This window comes from Streptopelia decaocto (assembly GCF_964273445.1).
Source record: "Streptopelia decaocto genome assembly, chromosome: 16".
NCBI classification, from domain to species: domain Eukaryota; kingdom Metazoa; phylum Chordata; class Aves; order Columbiformes; family Columbidae; genus Streptopelia; species Streptopelia decaocto.
Window position 1 is genome coordinate 12,146,449 of NC_138671.1, and position 17,240 is coordinate 12,163,688.

General features: G+C 50.2%; 1 protein-coding gene across 2 annotated transcripts in view; it reads left to right on the top strand.

Annotated features, from left to right (window-relative positions):
* Nucleotides 1–17,240, top strand: part of MAP2K4 (mitogen-activated protein kinase kinase 4) — a 94,911-nt gene that overhangs the window by 23,990 nt on the left and 53,681 nt on the right. For both annotated transcript variants that reach the window (XM_082066939.1, XM_082066940.1), the window contains exon 2: nucleotides 7,755–7,857. In XM_082066939.1, the coding sequence (XP_081923065.1) occupies nucleotides 7,755–7,857 (103 nt within the window). The remainder of the gene's footprint in view (nucleotides 1–7,754; nucleotides 7,858–17,240) is intronic.

Below are 17,240 nucleotides of genomic sequence, written 5' to 3' on the forward strand. Positions count from 1 at the left end.
TTTGAACTGGAAGCACAGTTGGGACTATAGGTGAATTACAGATAAATATTCTTTCTAATGAGATGACTTCTAAAAATGAGCATGCTTAGAACATTCCTGCAGTGCAAATATCATCATCTTGGATTTGAAAGCTGACTCTTGGATTATCCCAAATTGAAGGTTTCATTGAAGGGCATAAAATGTCAGTAACAGGCAGACGTACTGAAAATACTTACACTCTTGAAAGTGAGTTTCTGTAGCTACGCTTCTTAAAACTAATAACTTAACCCCCAAGCCTCTTCTTGCATTCACTCTCCCCAGATTGTGCTGCATGCTGAAGCTCTTCCTGGTTTGTTTTAAAGATCTAACAATTTGGATGGTAAAAGCTGTTGGAAAAGCAGAGAGATCTGTGTGGATTTTGTGTGTTGTGTTTGGCTTTTTCCCGTCTCAGGTGAGAGTTTGCAGTAGCTTTGCTTTGAGATGCCCTGGAAGAGGTCAGACCTGTAGTTTTCTCTTAAGAAGATAAAGTCAAACATTCAACTTGCTTTTCCAAACAGAAGCAGATCACCCAAGCCGTCTGGCTCCCCGATAGCCCTTGCTCCCCGTTTTCTCTGTCTTCTCAATGATGTGTTTTATTTTTACAAGGGAGAGGTAAAAAGGTTGCACAATTCATTGCAAATTCTTCGGTCATCCCACTTTTTGCTGCCAAAACTCATTTTTCTGTGGTTGTATTTCTTTTTTTTCTGACTATACTTGAGAAAGGAAATAGAGCACAGACACAGTTCTTGGCGTGTTGCCGCTCCACAAGCAGCACAGAAACTCCAGCATCCGACCAGAGACAACATTCACCTTTGTACTATGGTGCTCACACTGTGACAACAAGAGGCTGATATTTCAGATTGGCACCGAGTAGAAGGCATTTTGGCAAGACAGAAACCTTGGAAAAAATCCATTAAGCTACTTCCATTTTGAAAATCTTACTGCTTGCAAAGTGAGTGCTTTCTTACATGTAACCTGAACATTGTCAGCAGCGTTGCTGAGGTCTGGTGTTCAGGGATGGGGGTGAGGAAATTCTAGGAAGAAATTAGGATTGCTTTCTCCAACGGGAGGTGGCTCAGAGGTTTGGAGAAATCCTAGATGGCCAGGCAAAGTAAAAATAGTAATACAGAAAATAACTCTGAGCAAGCACTTTGGACTGCACGTTATCTGCTAGAGAGTTTTTTCTTCTTGCATGTGGACTGGTTGCCTGTGGTTGTGATAAAGGGATTTCAACAAGAGTGATGAGAACCTAATTGCAGAGCCAAGTGCTTGGATTAATGCTAGTGATGGATAGCAGCACATAAATAATTATATACTTAACCATCCATTCACCAGCGCAGCAAGACACAAATGTGTGCGGTGAACCTGAATCCTTCATCCGTGGCCGTGGTGCAGGGCCGCAGTGGGACTTGGCAAAGCTGCCCAGGTGCTTCTCACTGCATCGCTTCTGCCTGCGGCGCGTGGAGCAGCAGGGGCCGCGCGTGGGGCGGCGGGGAATGTGCGTGGAGCAGCAGGGGCCGCGCGTGGGGCGGCGGGGAATGTGCGTGGGGCAGCGGGGGCCACGCGTGGGGCGGCGGGGAATGCGCGTGGGGCGGCGGGGAATGCGCGTGGAGCAGTGGGGGATGCGTGTGGAGCGGCGGGATCATGTCCTCCCCTCCGCAGAGCCGGGAAACTGCCCGTTGCTCAAACAACAGCATTTTGAGGCTGCAGTGATTTGAAATAAGGATGGCTATCCTTATGGCCAGAAGATTAACTGATTTATAATCAGAAAGCTATTTCAGCTGTTTTTCTCTTCTCTGAGAACAGATTAATTTAGGATACAATCCTGTTTAAATTCCCTCAAAACATAAGCAAATACTCCCCTTACCACTTCAGCTCATCCAAAACCAATGTCACTCCAGTCTTCAAAAAGGGCAAGAAGGAGGACCCGGGTAATTATAGACCGGTCAGCCTCACCTCCATCCCTGGGAAACTGATGGAACAGCTTATCCTTGGTGCCATCTCAAGGCATATCAGGGATAAGAGGGTTATTAGGGGCAGTCAGCATGGCTTTACCAAGGGTAGGTCATGCTTGACCAACCTCATAGCCTTTTATGAGAATGTAACACGGTGGATGGATGATGGCAGAGCGGTGGATGTGGTCTGCCTTGACTTCAGTAAAGCCTTTGACACAGTCTCCCACAGCATCCTAGTTGCTAACTTGAGGAGGTGTGGTCTGGACAATAGAGTAGTGAGGTGGGTTGCAAACTGGCTTAAGGAGAGAAGCCAGAGAGTGGTGGTCAATGGTGCGGAGTCTAGTTGGAGGCCAGTATCTAGTGCAGTGCCTCAGGTCAGTACTGGGGCCAATATTATTCAATATATTCATTAACGATTTAGACGAGGGAATAGAGTGCACTATCAGCAGGTTTGCTGATGACACCAAGCTGGGAGGAGTGGCTGACACTGGAAGCTGTGCTGCCATCAGAGACCTGGACAGGCTGGAGAGATGGGCGGGGAATAACCTGATGAAATTTAACAAGGGCAAGTGTAGAGTCCTGCATCTGGGCAGGAACAACCCCAGGTTCAGTGTAAGTTGGGGAATGACCTATTAGAGAGCAGTGTAGGGGAAAGGGACCTGGGGGTCCTGGGGACAGCAGGGTGACCATGAGCCAGCACTGGGCCCTTGTGGCCAGGAAGCCAATGGTACCTGGGGTGTATTAGAAGGGGGTGGTCAGTAGGTCAGAGAGGTTCTCCTGCCCCTCTGCTCTGCCCTGGGGAGACCACATCTGGAATATTGTGTCCAGTTGTGGCCCCTCAGTTCCAGCAGGACAGGGAACTGCTGGAGAGAGTCCAGCGCAGGGCAACAAAGATGATTAAGGGAGTGGAGCATCTCCCTTATGAAGAAAGGCTGAGGGAGCGGGGTCTCTTTAGTTTGGAGGAGACTGAGGGGTGACCTTATTAATGTTTATGAATATATAAAGGGTGAGTGCCACGAGGATGGAGCCAGGCTCTTCTCAGTGGCAAACGATAGGACAAGGGGTAATGGGACCAAGCTGGAACACAAGAGGTTCCACTTAAATTTGAGAAGAAACTTCTTCTCAGTGAGGGTGGCAGAGCCTGGCCCAGGCTGCCCAGGGGGTTGTGGAGTCTCCTTCTCTGGACACATTCAAAACCCACCTGGACATGTTCCTGTGCGACCTCACCTGGGCGTTCCTGCTCCAGCAGGGGGATTGGACTGGATGAGCTTCTGAGGTCCCTTCCAATCCCAAACATACTGTGTGATACTGTGTGTGTGTGTGTGAAAACCAAGGCTGTCCTGGATTCAAATATAGTCTGAGCTTAGTGTAACCATTAACACACAGCTGAACAAATCCACTAGCCAAACTGGGAATACCCTGAGTCAAGAAACTTCATAGTTCCAGGTCTGGTTCTGAGGATTAACCTAATTTATGAAAAAACAATATACTCCAAAGTTAGTTTTGGTTTCTTCCAAATCATTACTTCTCTAGTAATCTTTACTTTTACAGTTCTTGGAAAAGTAGATGTCATAGTGGTCAGTGATTAGAATTATGTATTAGGATAACAAAACCTTTAAAGGGCATTTAATTTATAGAAGGTGACTGTTTCTGCAGCACACTTTAGGACAGTTTTGAACACACAGCTTTGGTGGTAGGAGTGTTACTGAATTTCAGAAGCTACATTAATCCTGGGCTGCTTTATTCTGGTGGAGCAGGGTGGTCTGAATTAAATCTGTGTGCAGCAAAATCACCACCAAAACTCTGACATCTGAAGAGGCCCTTCTGCTTCCAGTTAGTTTCGGATGGTGTTTTCACAAGGAACAGGGATGTGGAGCTGTCAAAAGTCTTATTTTGGGATGAAACTCAAGACCTGTAGAGTACGCAGCTCAAGTGCTTGATTTTTGGAAGCTTGCTCTGGCTTCCGTCAGACTCCAGTTCCCGGTGGTCTGTTGGTTAATTTACCGTGTGTCTCCACGTGCCTTGCGCCACATGGAAACTCCTGGCGTTTCTCAGGGTGCCCGTTTGTCCCCGGCCTCTTTCCTCGTTCATTGCCTGAGCAAAGCGTTCTGATTGCTTCCCAGGGGCAGGTCATGCATCTGTATTTGTTGGATTTGTAGAAAATGTAGTTCTAGATGGTGGATTGACATAATTGAAACTTACTGAGGTAGAAATCACGAGGCCGATGTTTAACAGTGAATAAAAACATGTTCTGTCACAGTGTAAAAAGAGGAGGAAACGATGTTTGAAGTTTGCAAGTAGTAAGAGTAAGAGCAGGTTTTGAGAGAGGAGTTTGTAGTTAATTGTGTTGTTTCCACTGTTGAGCCACTTCAAAGAGGAACGCTCTTCTAAGTTGTATCCCCGTTGCTGTTGAGAAGGGAAAACCGCACCACTCTGTATTATTGCCCTTGAAGGAGGAGCAGTGAATAGAACAAAACTACGAGAAGGATGAATGCTGTAAACCCCGGCCGGTCGGAGAGCGCAGCGACGCTGCCAGAACAGGCAGGGAGCGGGGGCCGCGTGGCCGTGGGGTTTGACCCCAGCTGGACACGTCACCGCCACAGCCGCTCGCTCGCCCCCTCCCCAGGTGAGGGAGAAACTGGGATCGAGATCAACGCTGTTTAGTGAAAGAACAAAATACTAATACACCGCTGGTAAATATATATATATATATATATATATATGAAAAATAGAATATCACATAAAACATACTCAATGCAATTTCTCATGAACAGCCTGGGCAGCAGCACCTGGTCCCAAACAGCCGATTGTGGAGAGAGAAGAGAGAAAAAGGCAGAAGGGCCCAGAGGCCTCTGCAAAGGGCAGGATGGGGAAAGGCTGGACTAAAGACAACCCCAAACAGGACTGCCCCGAACGGGTCTCTGTCCTGGCTCCGACAGAGAGAAGAGACCAGAAGGTCCTGACTCTCCTTAAATATGAAGCCTCACACTAATGGGATGGAATATTGTTATTGATCAGTCTGGATATCAGTCAAGGTCTGTCCCATCCATGTCCCCTTCTTAGCTGCCCCACACCTGTGAGCAGAGCTCAGAAAAAGGCTTTGGCTTCCAGACCAGAGCAATTAAAAACTTTAACTCTGTCCTGGGGTGTTATCCCTTGTTCTCAAACAATGACGGTGCTGGCTACAAAGAAGAAAGGTTTCTAACTGATGAAGAAAGCTAACTCATTTTCAGTCAAACCAGCACAGACTGGCGTCTGCCGGCTCCTGCCCAGCTCCAGCGCCCGGCCGGGGAGGCTCCGGGTGCCGCATGGCGCTGGGAGGTGTCACCATCCCCGGGCCCTTGGCAGCCACGGGCTCAGTCGGGTTTGCTGTGCGAGAGGGGAGATGCTGGGGGTGCGGTCAGCAGGGGCGGCCGGGCTGGCCAGGGGTGTTCGTGTGGCCGTGTGTGACACGTCGTGCACTCGCAGGACGTGCCGTGTTTCCTGCCCGGAACCCTCAGGTTTCTCGGTGGTGACGGACGTGCTTTGGAAGAGCCTTGCAGGACTTCTCAAGAGACTGATGCGAGATACCGGCTGCTCTGTGTCTGTTGGCTAACCGTATCATTAGCGATAGCTTAAAATAGATTTTTACAGTGAGGGTGGTGAGACACTGGAACAGATTCCCCATCATAGGCAGTGCTCAAAGTCAGGCTGGATGAGCCTTTGAGCAACCCGATGTAGTTGAAGATGTCCCTGCCTGTGGACTAGATGGTCTTTGAATGTCCCTTCCAACCCAAACCATTCTGTGATTCTGCGAATATTGGTCGTGCAAACATCTAGTCTTTCAGAACATTGTAGGTGATTGACATCAAAGATGTGGAGGGGTGATAGGTTCTGGAGCAAGTCACAGACTCTCATTTTGGCTTTGCCATCTTTTTGGATTTGTTCAACTCCTCCTTTGTTTCTGGGTCATATATAAGGGCAAACTGATCTCTTCGGCTTCTTTTAAGTGATTCCTCTGCAGTTCATTGAGCACATGTGCTGCTGGAGCCTGAGCTCGGAAACTCTTCTTTCTGTTGCCCACCCAGCAGCCGACCCTTCCTCCTCTGCACGGTGTGTAACGCTGGTACGGGTGCTGAGGGTCAGGAACGAGGGAGTGGATGTGAGGACATGCCACGAGTGGAGGGACAAGTACTGAAATGAGAATGGAATGTTGCTGTTACCTGGTGCCCTTTGAAACATGGCATCGTTGCTGTGTCGGTGCCCGTGTCCCATCACACTGCCGCTCTGCGAGAGTTCGGATTGGCGAAGCCCAAGCAGGAGAGGAGGCTTGCTTATCCTCATGGTAGTGCTATGTGGGTAAATGAGTGCTTTGTGTCATCTTGCACAAAGTGAGTATTTTTTGCATACATGTAAGTATTAATGATCTAAATAAGATACTCCTCATCCTACAGAGCGCTGGGCGGCAGCAGCGAAGGGCATGGACGGAGGTTGCTCAGAGTTTAGAGATGCCAGGCCATTGTGCTGAGCCTGGGGAGGGACCCTACGGCTCCAATTAGGTGCCTTTCAGGAGAAAAAATGATGTGTGATAAACATCTGGAAAATTGTCTTTATAGGAAAAAGATTAAAGAAAGATTTGAAAATACTAGTGTTGTTCAAGGTTGGAACCTCATGCTTAAAAGTCAGTTTGTCAAACAAGGCGGTTAATGGATATTTTGGGCATTCTTTGCTAAACTATGTTGTTTCTTTATTTTTTTTTCTGTAAGATAAACTTAAGAGGATGCTACTGAAGGGAAGGTGCCCCACTGAGGCTGAGCAGGAACGAGACAGGGTCTTCTGCAGCCCAGCAGGAGGGTGGGGAAGGGACATTTCCCTTTGTAGTCCCTGATCCTACTGTTCCTTGAGCTTCAAGCAAAAGTACATAGCTAGTGGCTGGAGCGGTGACCGGCACTCCTCCCACTCTGCTGTTCGTTTATTTTCCCTTTCCCCATGCTTTCCCAGTGGGCTGCAGAGCAAAGCTGGGGCACCCCACGGATGGGCTGAACTTGGCTCTTGGCAGCAGGAGCGCATGGCAGATCTCCATCCTCGCTCAGGCCTGGTTTACCTCCCCCTGCCGCTGGGCCGAGGGGGGTCAGGAGCCCCATCCACACGGCCGCTGTGTTCGCCCTGCTTGGGTGAGGTGCGCAGGCGGTGCTGAGCCTGCCGGCGGTGCTGAGCCGTGGCCCGGGTTGTGCCTGCAGGGGTGCTGAGCCGCAGCCTGGGTTGTGCCTGCAGGGGTGCTGAGCCTGCAGGGGTGCTGAGCTGTAGCCCGGGTTGTGCCTGCAGGGGTGCTGAGCCGCGGCCTGGGTTGTGCCTGCAGGGGTGCTGAGCTGCAGCCCGGGTTGTGCCTGCAGGGGTGCTGAGCCTGCAGGGGTGCTGAGCTGTAGCCCGGGTTGTGCCTGCAGCGGGGTCTGTTGGAGGAGCGGTGGTGCGTGGAGGATGCTTAGGGCCGTGGTGTGGAGGTGTCTGAAGGTTTTCCATGACTGCTGGTGGCTCTGGCGGCTGAGGCTGGTGCTCCAGCCATCCCAGGGGGTGCGTTGGACACCTTGTTTTGGGAATGACTTGGAACGAGGCAGGAGAAGACACGGGTGAGAGCTGACACGGTTTCTCCATCCCTGTGTCTCTAACACGTGCTATGGTTTGCTAGTGTTGTGAAAAGCAGTTTTCTTTTCTTGCAGTATTTCTTTTTTTGTTGTTGTTCATTTCCAGATGCTCTTAATATTTTGTTGCTGACAAGTTTACTCTGTGTTCCTTGTCTCACAGGTAAACGCAAAGCGCTGAAGTTAAATTTTGCAAATCCACCTTTCAAATCCACGGCAAGATTTACTCTAAACACGTCTGGAGTCCCTTTCCAAAACCCGCACATGTGAGTATAAAGCCAAAGGCACAACTAGTGGAACAACTTGGAAATTACTTAGCCAACATGCAGTGTTATTTTTAATGCAGTTTGATTACTTCAGTTATTTGTAGGTTGTTCGAATCTGTCAGTCTGAGTCACTGCAGAACTTTCCCCGCCCCCAGAATTTAAAAAAAAAGTTAAATTTGGGATCTTCCTGTTTTACTCTGGAGCTACTGCCTTCCAGAAGTGATTGAGAGAAATTGTAGCTGATAATGCAAGATATGCCTGTAATTAATTTCCAGACCTATTCACTGTCATTTTCCTGTATCTTTATTCAGTGCTTACGACTTTTTCTTAGAGAGGAGTTCTCGTTTCTGTGTTACCTGTGAAATACATAACTGGGTTAGATTTCTTCCAGCACTAAAGTGAAGGTTTGAGGATTGTCATTCTGCCGACATGGAGGTGTCAGGGGGTTGCGCAGCGATCAGCTCTCCCTGAGTTTTCTAGTTACAGGTTATCGTGTCCAAAGCTTGGGTGCAGGTGTGGCACAGAGCAGTTCCTGGCACTGGTGTTGGTAAATGACCGCAGTACCTCGTCACAGAAAATATCAGCTTTGTATCCTCAGATCCACCGATCTGACCGACGGGTGGCGCAGCCTGTGCGTGTGCAGCACGCACCTGGCGCGGGGTGACCCCAGCGTTCCCTCTCCGCGTTCCCCAGCAGCTCTGGGCTTTGCTCCGTGCAGGTCCCGGAGCTGCCCTGCAGCGCCCCTCCCGCCGGGGCTCTCCGGGTGCCCCTGTCTGGGGGCTGTGTCTGCTTGGCTCTGCATGGCGCTGCCTCTCTCCTTGAGCTCAGCACCTTCTGCTTCCCCAGGTTATACCCTCTGGGGTCTGCTCCTGTTTCTGGTAGCTTCTTTATGCTGGGGATTTTCAAGCAAGCCTTTGTCAAGTTAGAAGTGTGTTTCTGATGAGTTATCCATGGTAATTACAACATTTAGAAATTGTATAGAGTACTTCAGATGATTCTTGTTACCATCCCAAGTGACCTTTCCAGCAAGTCCTCCTCTCTCCTCTCTCTTTTCCTCTCTGAAATAGAGTGTTCTTACAGGTTGTAGAGCTAGTATTTATAAATTCACTTTTTGTATCTCATCACACCCTTGTAACAGTTTTCTGTAGAACCCCATCTGGGGCTCTTTTCTCTCTCAAACCTCCCTAGTCCATTAAATAAAGGGCTTAGTCTCAGCTAGTGAGTTCACACCATCAACCGTGTATAGGAATTGACTTTTCTGTGTTTATCTACACAGATTTCTCTCTTGGCTTCACTGGAAGTCACAATGGCTCCTGCCTAGCACAGAAGAGCTTTTGTTGTTAGTCAGTGACATCTTGTTTCGTGTTTGTGCAAGTGACTGTCAGCTTTGTCCATTGAGAAGGTGCTGCTCTGTCTCCATGGGAGTTACAGTTGTTTGTGGGGCTTGGGTCCTGGACTGGGTAACGGTGGAACTGGTTCTGAGGGCTTGGAGGTGTTTTGGGTTGGATATGATAGCTGCTTAGGTGATGTCAAAAATGATGGCAATGTGTCTGTGCTAAAGAAGTCTTGGGAGGCACCGAGCCACCATTTCTGTTGGGAAGAGGTGGATGCAGTTGGTTGGATTGTTTTCTCTGTGTTGAGGCTGACTCAGCTCGGGTACAGCTCATTCATCCTCTTGGCCTTTGTGTTGTCTGTAGTAGGTGGTGTTCCTCAAAAGCGACGTTCGCATCTCCTGGTTGCGCGCTTCTCTCTAATGTTTGTCTCACAGCCGGTGGACTATGGTGGTGTATCTTTATCTCCCGCCTGCTCCCCAGAGAAGTTGGAATGTTTTTTCCTTTGTTGTCTAGAATCCTTTCTAGACTTGAGGTTTGCATTGGATATTGCAGACCGCCTGGCCCAGATGAGTTCCTGATGCAAGGTGTGTGTCTGTTCACTGAGTCACTTCTCCAGCTGGATGATGCCGAATGGCCTGGGTGCCTCGAGCGCTGGCTCCAAACTGCTGGGGATTTCCCTGTGTGGCCTCTCTTTGTCCAGATGGGTGGATCTGAAGATACAGAGAGGTCAATTTCTCACATGAAATTTGGGTTTCTGTGATTTGGATCCACCGATCTGGAGCTGCCCCACTGCTCCTGCCTCCAGGAGGGCAGAGCGTCCTGTCCTCACGTGCCACCCGCACTGAGCTCTGGCTGGGCTGCAAGAGGAGCAGCCAGCAGTGATGTCTGGCTGCCTTCAGATGTAAATTGCCCATTAGCTGTATTTTGCTTGATGAACAGGTTTTGATCGGGGAACTGATCAGGCTGTTTTGGTGGATGTTCAGGTAAGAGCGTGGTTTCTTACTATGTAGACAGAAAAAGGAGCAAATGGGGCTCCTGTGCCTGTGCATGTGTTAGGAGGGAGGAAACCTCTGGGTAAACTTTACCACTGGAGTAAAGACGCTGCTGCCGAGCAGGGAAGGCACATTGTGCCAAAGGTGGCCTTGGAAATGTCAGGTTATCAGGTGGTACAATGGGTATGGACCCCACATATACCCCATCAAGGTATGAGTTCAGCTTTCTTTTTAGAGTGTGTTTCTCAGTCTGAGGCATCTCAGGAGTGTTGGAAAAGAAGTTGGGGAGTGTGGAGAAACTGTTTTGGGCATCACCGTAAGCCAGGAGTGGGGCTGAGCTCCCGTGGGCAGCAGTGACGCACACATGGGCTGCAGGGGACTCAGTCTGGTTTCCACCGGGAGGTTTCCCCGGTGATCTCTGTGTGATTTCTGGCTTCGCTCATTCATGCCAGGTCCTTGGTTATAATGGCGTGTTACCTGGAGAAATGTTTTCAAAGATCATGGAATCTCAATTGCAAAATGTGCTGTTGTTAAGACTGACCAGTCCTCCCAGTTGCCATACATCTCGTGGGACAGAACGCCCCCCGTAGCCGGTGGGCTGTGCTCCTGCCCAGAGGCGGATCCCACAGCTTTGCTGCTGTCAGGGGTAGAGACTTTTCGTTAATATATAGGCTGTGCCCTGGAGTGCTATTTCCAGGAGGAGGGAGCGTAGATTAAACACTACTGAGTATAGAAAGTTGGGATGTGGATTTACAAATCTTTTTCCTACCCCTCCTTGACTTTTCCATCTGCAGTGGTTTTAGCCATTTCTCGTGGGTTGGGGCTGCATCCCTGCAGGATATGAGAGTGTCCTGCTGTGGGTGTGCAGGGAGCGCAGGAGGGATGGAGAGGAACATGTAGGAACACGAGACCACATGCAGGAGGAGCCGGTGAGCGGTGGAGACCTCTGAGCTTTGCTGTGCCATCTCTGTGATGGCCTTGGAGCTGGTGAGGACAACAGTGGCTGAGGGGCAGTGGGTGGCGCGGCCCGTCTGCTCCCGTCCCTGCCCAGCCCGCAGCACCCTGAGCTTGTGCCCAGGACACCTCCCTTCTTCACCCTGCCCAGTACATCCGCTGCCAACTGTGTCGGGATGTCTTGAAGAACGTCACCTTTGTCCCAGATGACCAGGAAATCAAGTGAGGAGGAGACTTGCAGAGCAGAGACTACAACTGCTCAGAGTGGAACCAGTGGCAAAACCTCTTATGTCTCCAGTGCTGCCAGGGTCTTGCCCTAAATATTTTTTCTGAATTACAACACGTGTTAAAATCAGGAGGTTTCGAAGTGCACTTTAAATAGGAGACTGTTTCAAGGAGGCCTTGAAGGAGATCAGAAACTAGAGGTGCTTTCCCGTGGCTGGAACCTGAGCTCTGGCTCCTGAAATCTCCCCTACTGGTGATGTTGAGGGTTGAGATGTCCCTTATTGCAGCTAAAAGGTGCTGTGAATGGCTTCTGTGTGTGGGTCCCGTGGGGCAGGTGGGCAGAGCCCCAGCAGGATGCGTTGGGAGGAAGGTCCGTTGCGGTTCTGCGGCTGATGGAGCTGTGCAGGACGGGTGTCTTCTTCAGCTCAGCTGTGACGGCTGCCGTCACATCAGGTGGCGAGAGATCGTGTCTAGGTGTGACCTGCTACCAGCCCATCTGTAGGGCATCTAGTACAGTGATATACGTAATTTTACATGTGACCCATAGAGGGTAGAGGCAGGATAGCGCCTGTGTTATAGAGAGCAGTTGAGGAGTACAATTCTTGCTGGCAAGGCCGCAGCACGGAGCGGTGTGTGTTGTGGGTGCTGTGCCGCAGCGCAGGGCCGCAGCACGGAGCGGTGTGTGTTGTGGGTGCTGTGCCGCAGCGCAGGGCCGCAGCACGGAGCAGTGTGTGTTGTGGGTGCTGTGCCGCAGCACGGAGCGGCGTGTGTTGTGGGTGCTGTGCCGCAGCACGGAGCGGTGTGTGTTGTGGGTGCTGTGCCGCAGCGCAGGGCCGCAGGTGCCGCCCGGCCCCGGCAGAGCCCGCGCGGCCGCTGGGGCTGGGGACACGCGGCCCGAGCGCCCGGCAGCTCAGAACACGCTTCTCAGCACTTCAGGCTGCGTTTCTGCCTTAGACCGGATTAACAAACACTAACTTTGTTTTCCCTGCAGCAGACATTGCAGAGGCTGGAGGACACAAGCCGTGGCTAGAGTGAGCTCTTAGGCTTCCAACCCGTTGTTTTTCAAATGCTATTTCCAACTAACTGAAAAGCATCCCACCTTTTACCTCATCTCTTCTGTGTCCAAGTAGGATTTAGGTCACAAACAAAATTAGACTGCTCCGTTATCTGTGTGTAAGCTCTACAGAGCTACTTGCAGCTGGCAGCCTTTGCTGAAACGAAGCTTAAATCACACCAGCGCAGGAATGATGTGGCGAGATGTGGCTGCAGAGCTGTGCAGGGCTGGTTTGCCTGGCGCCTGTCTGTGCTGTGCTGGCCATCGGTGGCATCCACTGAACCAAGGTGTTCAGCTGGCTGTAGATTACTTCTGTTTCGTTTCCTGGAAAGCGTTATACTCTTCCGGTCCAGTAGTGCCTTGACCTTGACTTAAGACTACAGAATTTAGATCCACCAGCTAAGAAATGAGCATGGACAGTTTTGTTTAGCATCTGGTTCACAGCGCGTTGATGCTCGAGTGTTCTGTCTGCTGGCTGGAAGTCTCTTGACTGTCAGAGGTGCCACCTCTCTAGAACTTGAAGACCAAAACATTGCAGTCTTATCTGGAAAAGTGACAAAATGAAATGACCTCTTTTAATGCTCACAAACCCAGCTTCTGAGCTGTCTGGTGGCCTGTTGGTCTCTGTAGCCTCCCTGTAGCATGTGGGTGTCTTTGTGGATTCATGGTGACTTAAAATTCCAGAGGTGCCCTGCATGGACCTTCTACTCCTTGTGACACTTGGGAGAGCCGCACATTTTCCAGATAGGTGCCCCAAGAGTGTGTTGGCAGATGTTTGTTTAACAGACATTTGGGGCTGGATTCCTCAAAAGCAAATGGAGATCCAGTTGCATGGCAGACTCTGGTGCTTCCTTTTTTTGCTGTATACTTCAGGGATTGTCATTATTCCTGGAAAGGACTTTTCTGGCTGTCCCTGAGTCTCTCTCAAGTGTCCACTTCTCTTTTGATTTCCTCTTACTCTTTTCCAAACCCCTCCGGCATGTGGTTGCAGGCTCTGGCTGCATAGCCTACAGCTGGCTGAGTTCACTAGGAAATAACCTGTGGAGGTTACTACCATTTATCTAAAAAATATTAAAATAACAAGTGGAATATCTTAAATTGGCATATTCAGAATTACTTGTGTGAATTTTGCTGTAAATGTTTCTCTCTCGGTTCCCCATTTCTATCGCAGTCATTTTATGTCTTAATGTTACTGATTTCTGATACCTTTCTGCCGCGTGATGCCGTCACATCGCAGGCTGTGATGCCGGGAAGCCTTAGAGAGAGGGTTCAGTGTAAAACACACCAGTTCAGAACTTGAGTTTTATTTTGTGACTCTTCTGCAACGTTTCCTGAAAGTTGCAGTATCTGAACATAATCACTGGGAGATTTGACTATATTTTCAAGTAAGCATAAGTAAAACAGATACCTGCAAGGACTCGGCAAATATATTTAATAGTTTGAGTGAGCCTGTGGAAAACAGGCTTTCCCTTTAATACAAACATCACCAGTGTTTAGGCGCTAGAGCAGTGTTTCTTGTGCACTTTGTTCAGGAGATTTCTTGACAAATTTCTAAGTTTTGCCCTGTATTTAATGTTTGTGTTTCTCCCAGAAGTTCACAAGTTTGTTTGGGCAGCGTTCTCTGTGGCCTGAGTGACAAAGAGGTGACACGGTTTGTGAGACACCCGTGCTCAGTATCTCAGGCTTTGAGCAGGTTGCCTCTTCAGAGGAGGTGCTCCCAAAGTTCGTGTGAGATTTTGACTGGACATGCTGCATAAAGGTCTTTTTTTTTTTTTCCTTCTAAGTTTTGATGTTTCTCTAAGGTGCTGATCCTGCTCTGCAGAGGAACTGTTTGGTATCTGCTCCCTCCGAAATAAATTTCTCTAACAACTTCCATGTCCGTTGAGCAGCCCTAGTGGGACTGTTCACTCTGCAAGGGTTTTGAGATCTTGGCACTCTGCCGTTGAATTTAGGCCTTCTGTGTCTGGAGCCAGAATTCAGAGCTCATGTGTCTCCATTAAGCTCATTCCTATTGATTTTTCAGAGGTGCTGAGCGCCCCGCTTCCTGCCACACTGGTGCGACCTGGGCTCCTCGGGACTTCGGGAAACCCGGTCACCTACCTGCCTTTGGGTGTCTAAATGAAATACAAGCGATGTTATATGCTACTTGGCTCCCGTGGGTTCCGAGTCCTTCACATGTGCCGAGTGATTTAGCTTTGTAAACCCAAATGGTTGGCACAAATGCATTCCCCATTTTGCAGATGGGAAGCTGGGATGTGCTGCAGTTTGGAAGAGGTGAAGGTTATACCAGAGCTAGTGATGGGGCAGAGAGTTGGACAAGGATCTCCTGATGATCGTGGTCCGCAGGTTGGCTCTGTGTTGCCCATCGCCGGCACAGGTAAGAGCTGTTGTCCTGGCCGGTGTGTGCACACAGCTGTGGGCCCAGCCGCGGATTTGGGAGCAGCATTTTGAGCTGGCCGCTGTGACCCTTCCTGATATGTGAGGGGGACCCATCCCTCCTGCCCTGGGGAAGAGCGACCGAGGTGTCAGAGGCTGTCATGTCCTTGGTGGCAGTTACCTGCCGAAGCCTGGCTTGTCCTGCCCAGCTGGGGACAGCAGCGCTGGGTGGGGGGAGCCGAGGAGGAGCCCGTGGTGGCAGCAGGGTCACCCGAGCAGGGCAGGCTGCGGGTTGGAGCTGCCCATGGCACCCCTGCCTCTGCAGGCCCCAGCGGGGCCGTGACTGTCCTCGGTCACTCGCGGGCCCTGGCAGCTGGCGCACACATGCCCAGGACACACCGAGGTGTGAATGTGGAACATTTCCTTGTTCAAGGCGCAATGTCCGATGCTCGTGCTGCCTCCTTGGGCTTGTTTTCACCATGGTGTTGGGTGAGGGAAGGTGGGCTGGGGCAGAGGCAGAGCTGCCGCCCTGTGTTCGCTGTGAGGCTGTTTTTAGTGATGCTGTCCATGGTTTTCCTCCTGTGGAGACACTAAGATGGTGTCCAAGGAGAGTCTCTGAAGAGCAGTAGATGTGAGTTGGCTATCATATTTTTTTCTGCTGAGTTGCATGGTGTTTGGAGGGAGGTGAAGCATTCTGGCTGGATGGAAACTGGGAAATTTTCAAGTAGAGCAATGAGGTGGAAGTGTTCATTTTCAAACCAAATCCGACTTCATTCACCATCAAATCTGCATCGGTGCAGCTGCATGTTGGGACACAGAGAGGCCGTGCAGAAGAGCAGAGCTGTCAGCCTTGGACAGAAGGATCCTGTGGACTTGCCTTCTCACGCATGGCTTGCAGTGAGTTGTGCGGCCTACCCTTTATTGAGTAGCGTGGCTCTGTGGGTGACCTGTGGATAGCCAGATCCGTCCCTGAGACACACAGGTGAAGAGCCATTGTCCTTGACTCCATCCACTCTCATGGCAAAGCCAGGTGCCCGCAGCCTGCTTGGGACAGGCCTTCTGCTGGGGAGGTACCTGTCAGGCTCAAGCCTGGAGGAGAGCCAGGAGGTGACTGTGGTTTTAGCTTAGTCAGTGTAGTTTAAAAGGCCAGGTTTATAAACCTGAGTGTGAGATCAACACTTTAGGAATATTTTGTAAGGTCTAACAAGGAAGAATGTTTGAGAAACATCTGTTGTCCTGCCCATTGGAGAGTTGGAAATTTCCCCCAGTCTCCTTGCTGTGTTTGAGATGGGAGATCACAGAATCCCAGCCTGGTTGGGCTGAAGGCCCCTCTGCAGATCCCCCAGTGCAACCCCTGCTCACGCAGGGTCACAGAGCAGATCACACAGGTGGGTCCAGGGGGTCTGAATGTCTCAGAGAAGGAGACTCCACACCCGCTCTGGGCAGCCTGGGCCAGGCTCTGGCACCTCCCAGCAAACAAGTTTCTGCTCATGTTCACATGGAGCCTCCTGTGTTTCAGTCTGTGCCCGTTGCCCCTCACCCTGGCATTGGGCACCACTGAACAGAGTCTGATCCATCCTCTGACACCCCCCCTGAGATATTGATCCCATTGATCAGATCCTTCTCAGCTTCTCTTCTCCAGGCTGAACAGCCCCAGCTCTCTCAGCCTTTCCTCAGAAGAAAGATGCTCCAGACCCCTCAGCATCTTCGTAGCCTGTAGGCTGGTGCTGCTTTAGTTTGAAAGCAGTTCAGTTTCAGACTACAGAGGGTTCAGTGTGGTTTCAGAATTTCAGTCCCAGCGGTTCCGGGGCGGCGCTGGGCCTGGCAGGAGCAGAGCGGGTGTGTTGGTGTTCAGCAGCACCTGGGGGTTTTGAGTCACGACCCCTGCACACGGCAGCAGGGACACGGCTGGTCCTGCCATAGCTGCCTGATTCACACGGAGTCGTAACTACCGCAGCGCTTATTTCAGAGAAGTGAAAGTAGGTCAAGTAGTTTCAGAGTCAACATCAGCTCTTCTCTTCCCTTCTTACTGTTGTGATAACAGAAGCACAGTTTTTATCTTCTTTTGTCCCTTTTATTTCTAGATACTGCATCCCCTAGCGAGGTCAGCAGTGTACGTGCTTGTATGCACACTGGTTGTAAATTCTGTGAGTCATTCTAAAACTCGTATTTCATACTTCACAGAGAAGGTGTGATGCATTGCCACCTCTGAGCCTTCAGGAGGTCTGATTATCTACACGCAACAGTAACCTGTTGTGGTTGAGAAGTCCAGGGTGTTGCAAAAAGATGGACTCAGTTTCCAAGCAGTGTATTTCAGATAGCAAAGCGTTACAATTACACAAAAAATTTACAAACTGTTTAATGAGTTACCAGGCTTTAGTAACCTTTTAATAATAGTTTGAAACTCTATGCCCCACCCTTTCAAGTGGTTTCATTCATTGGTGGTTT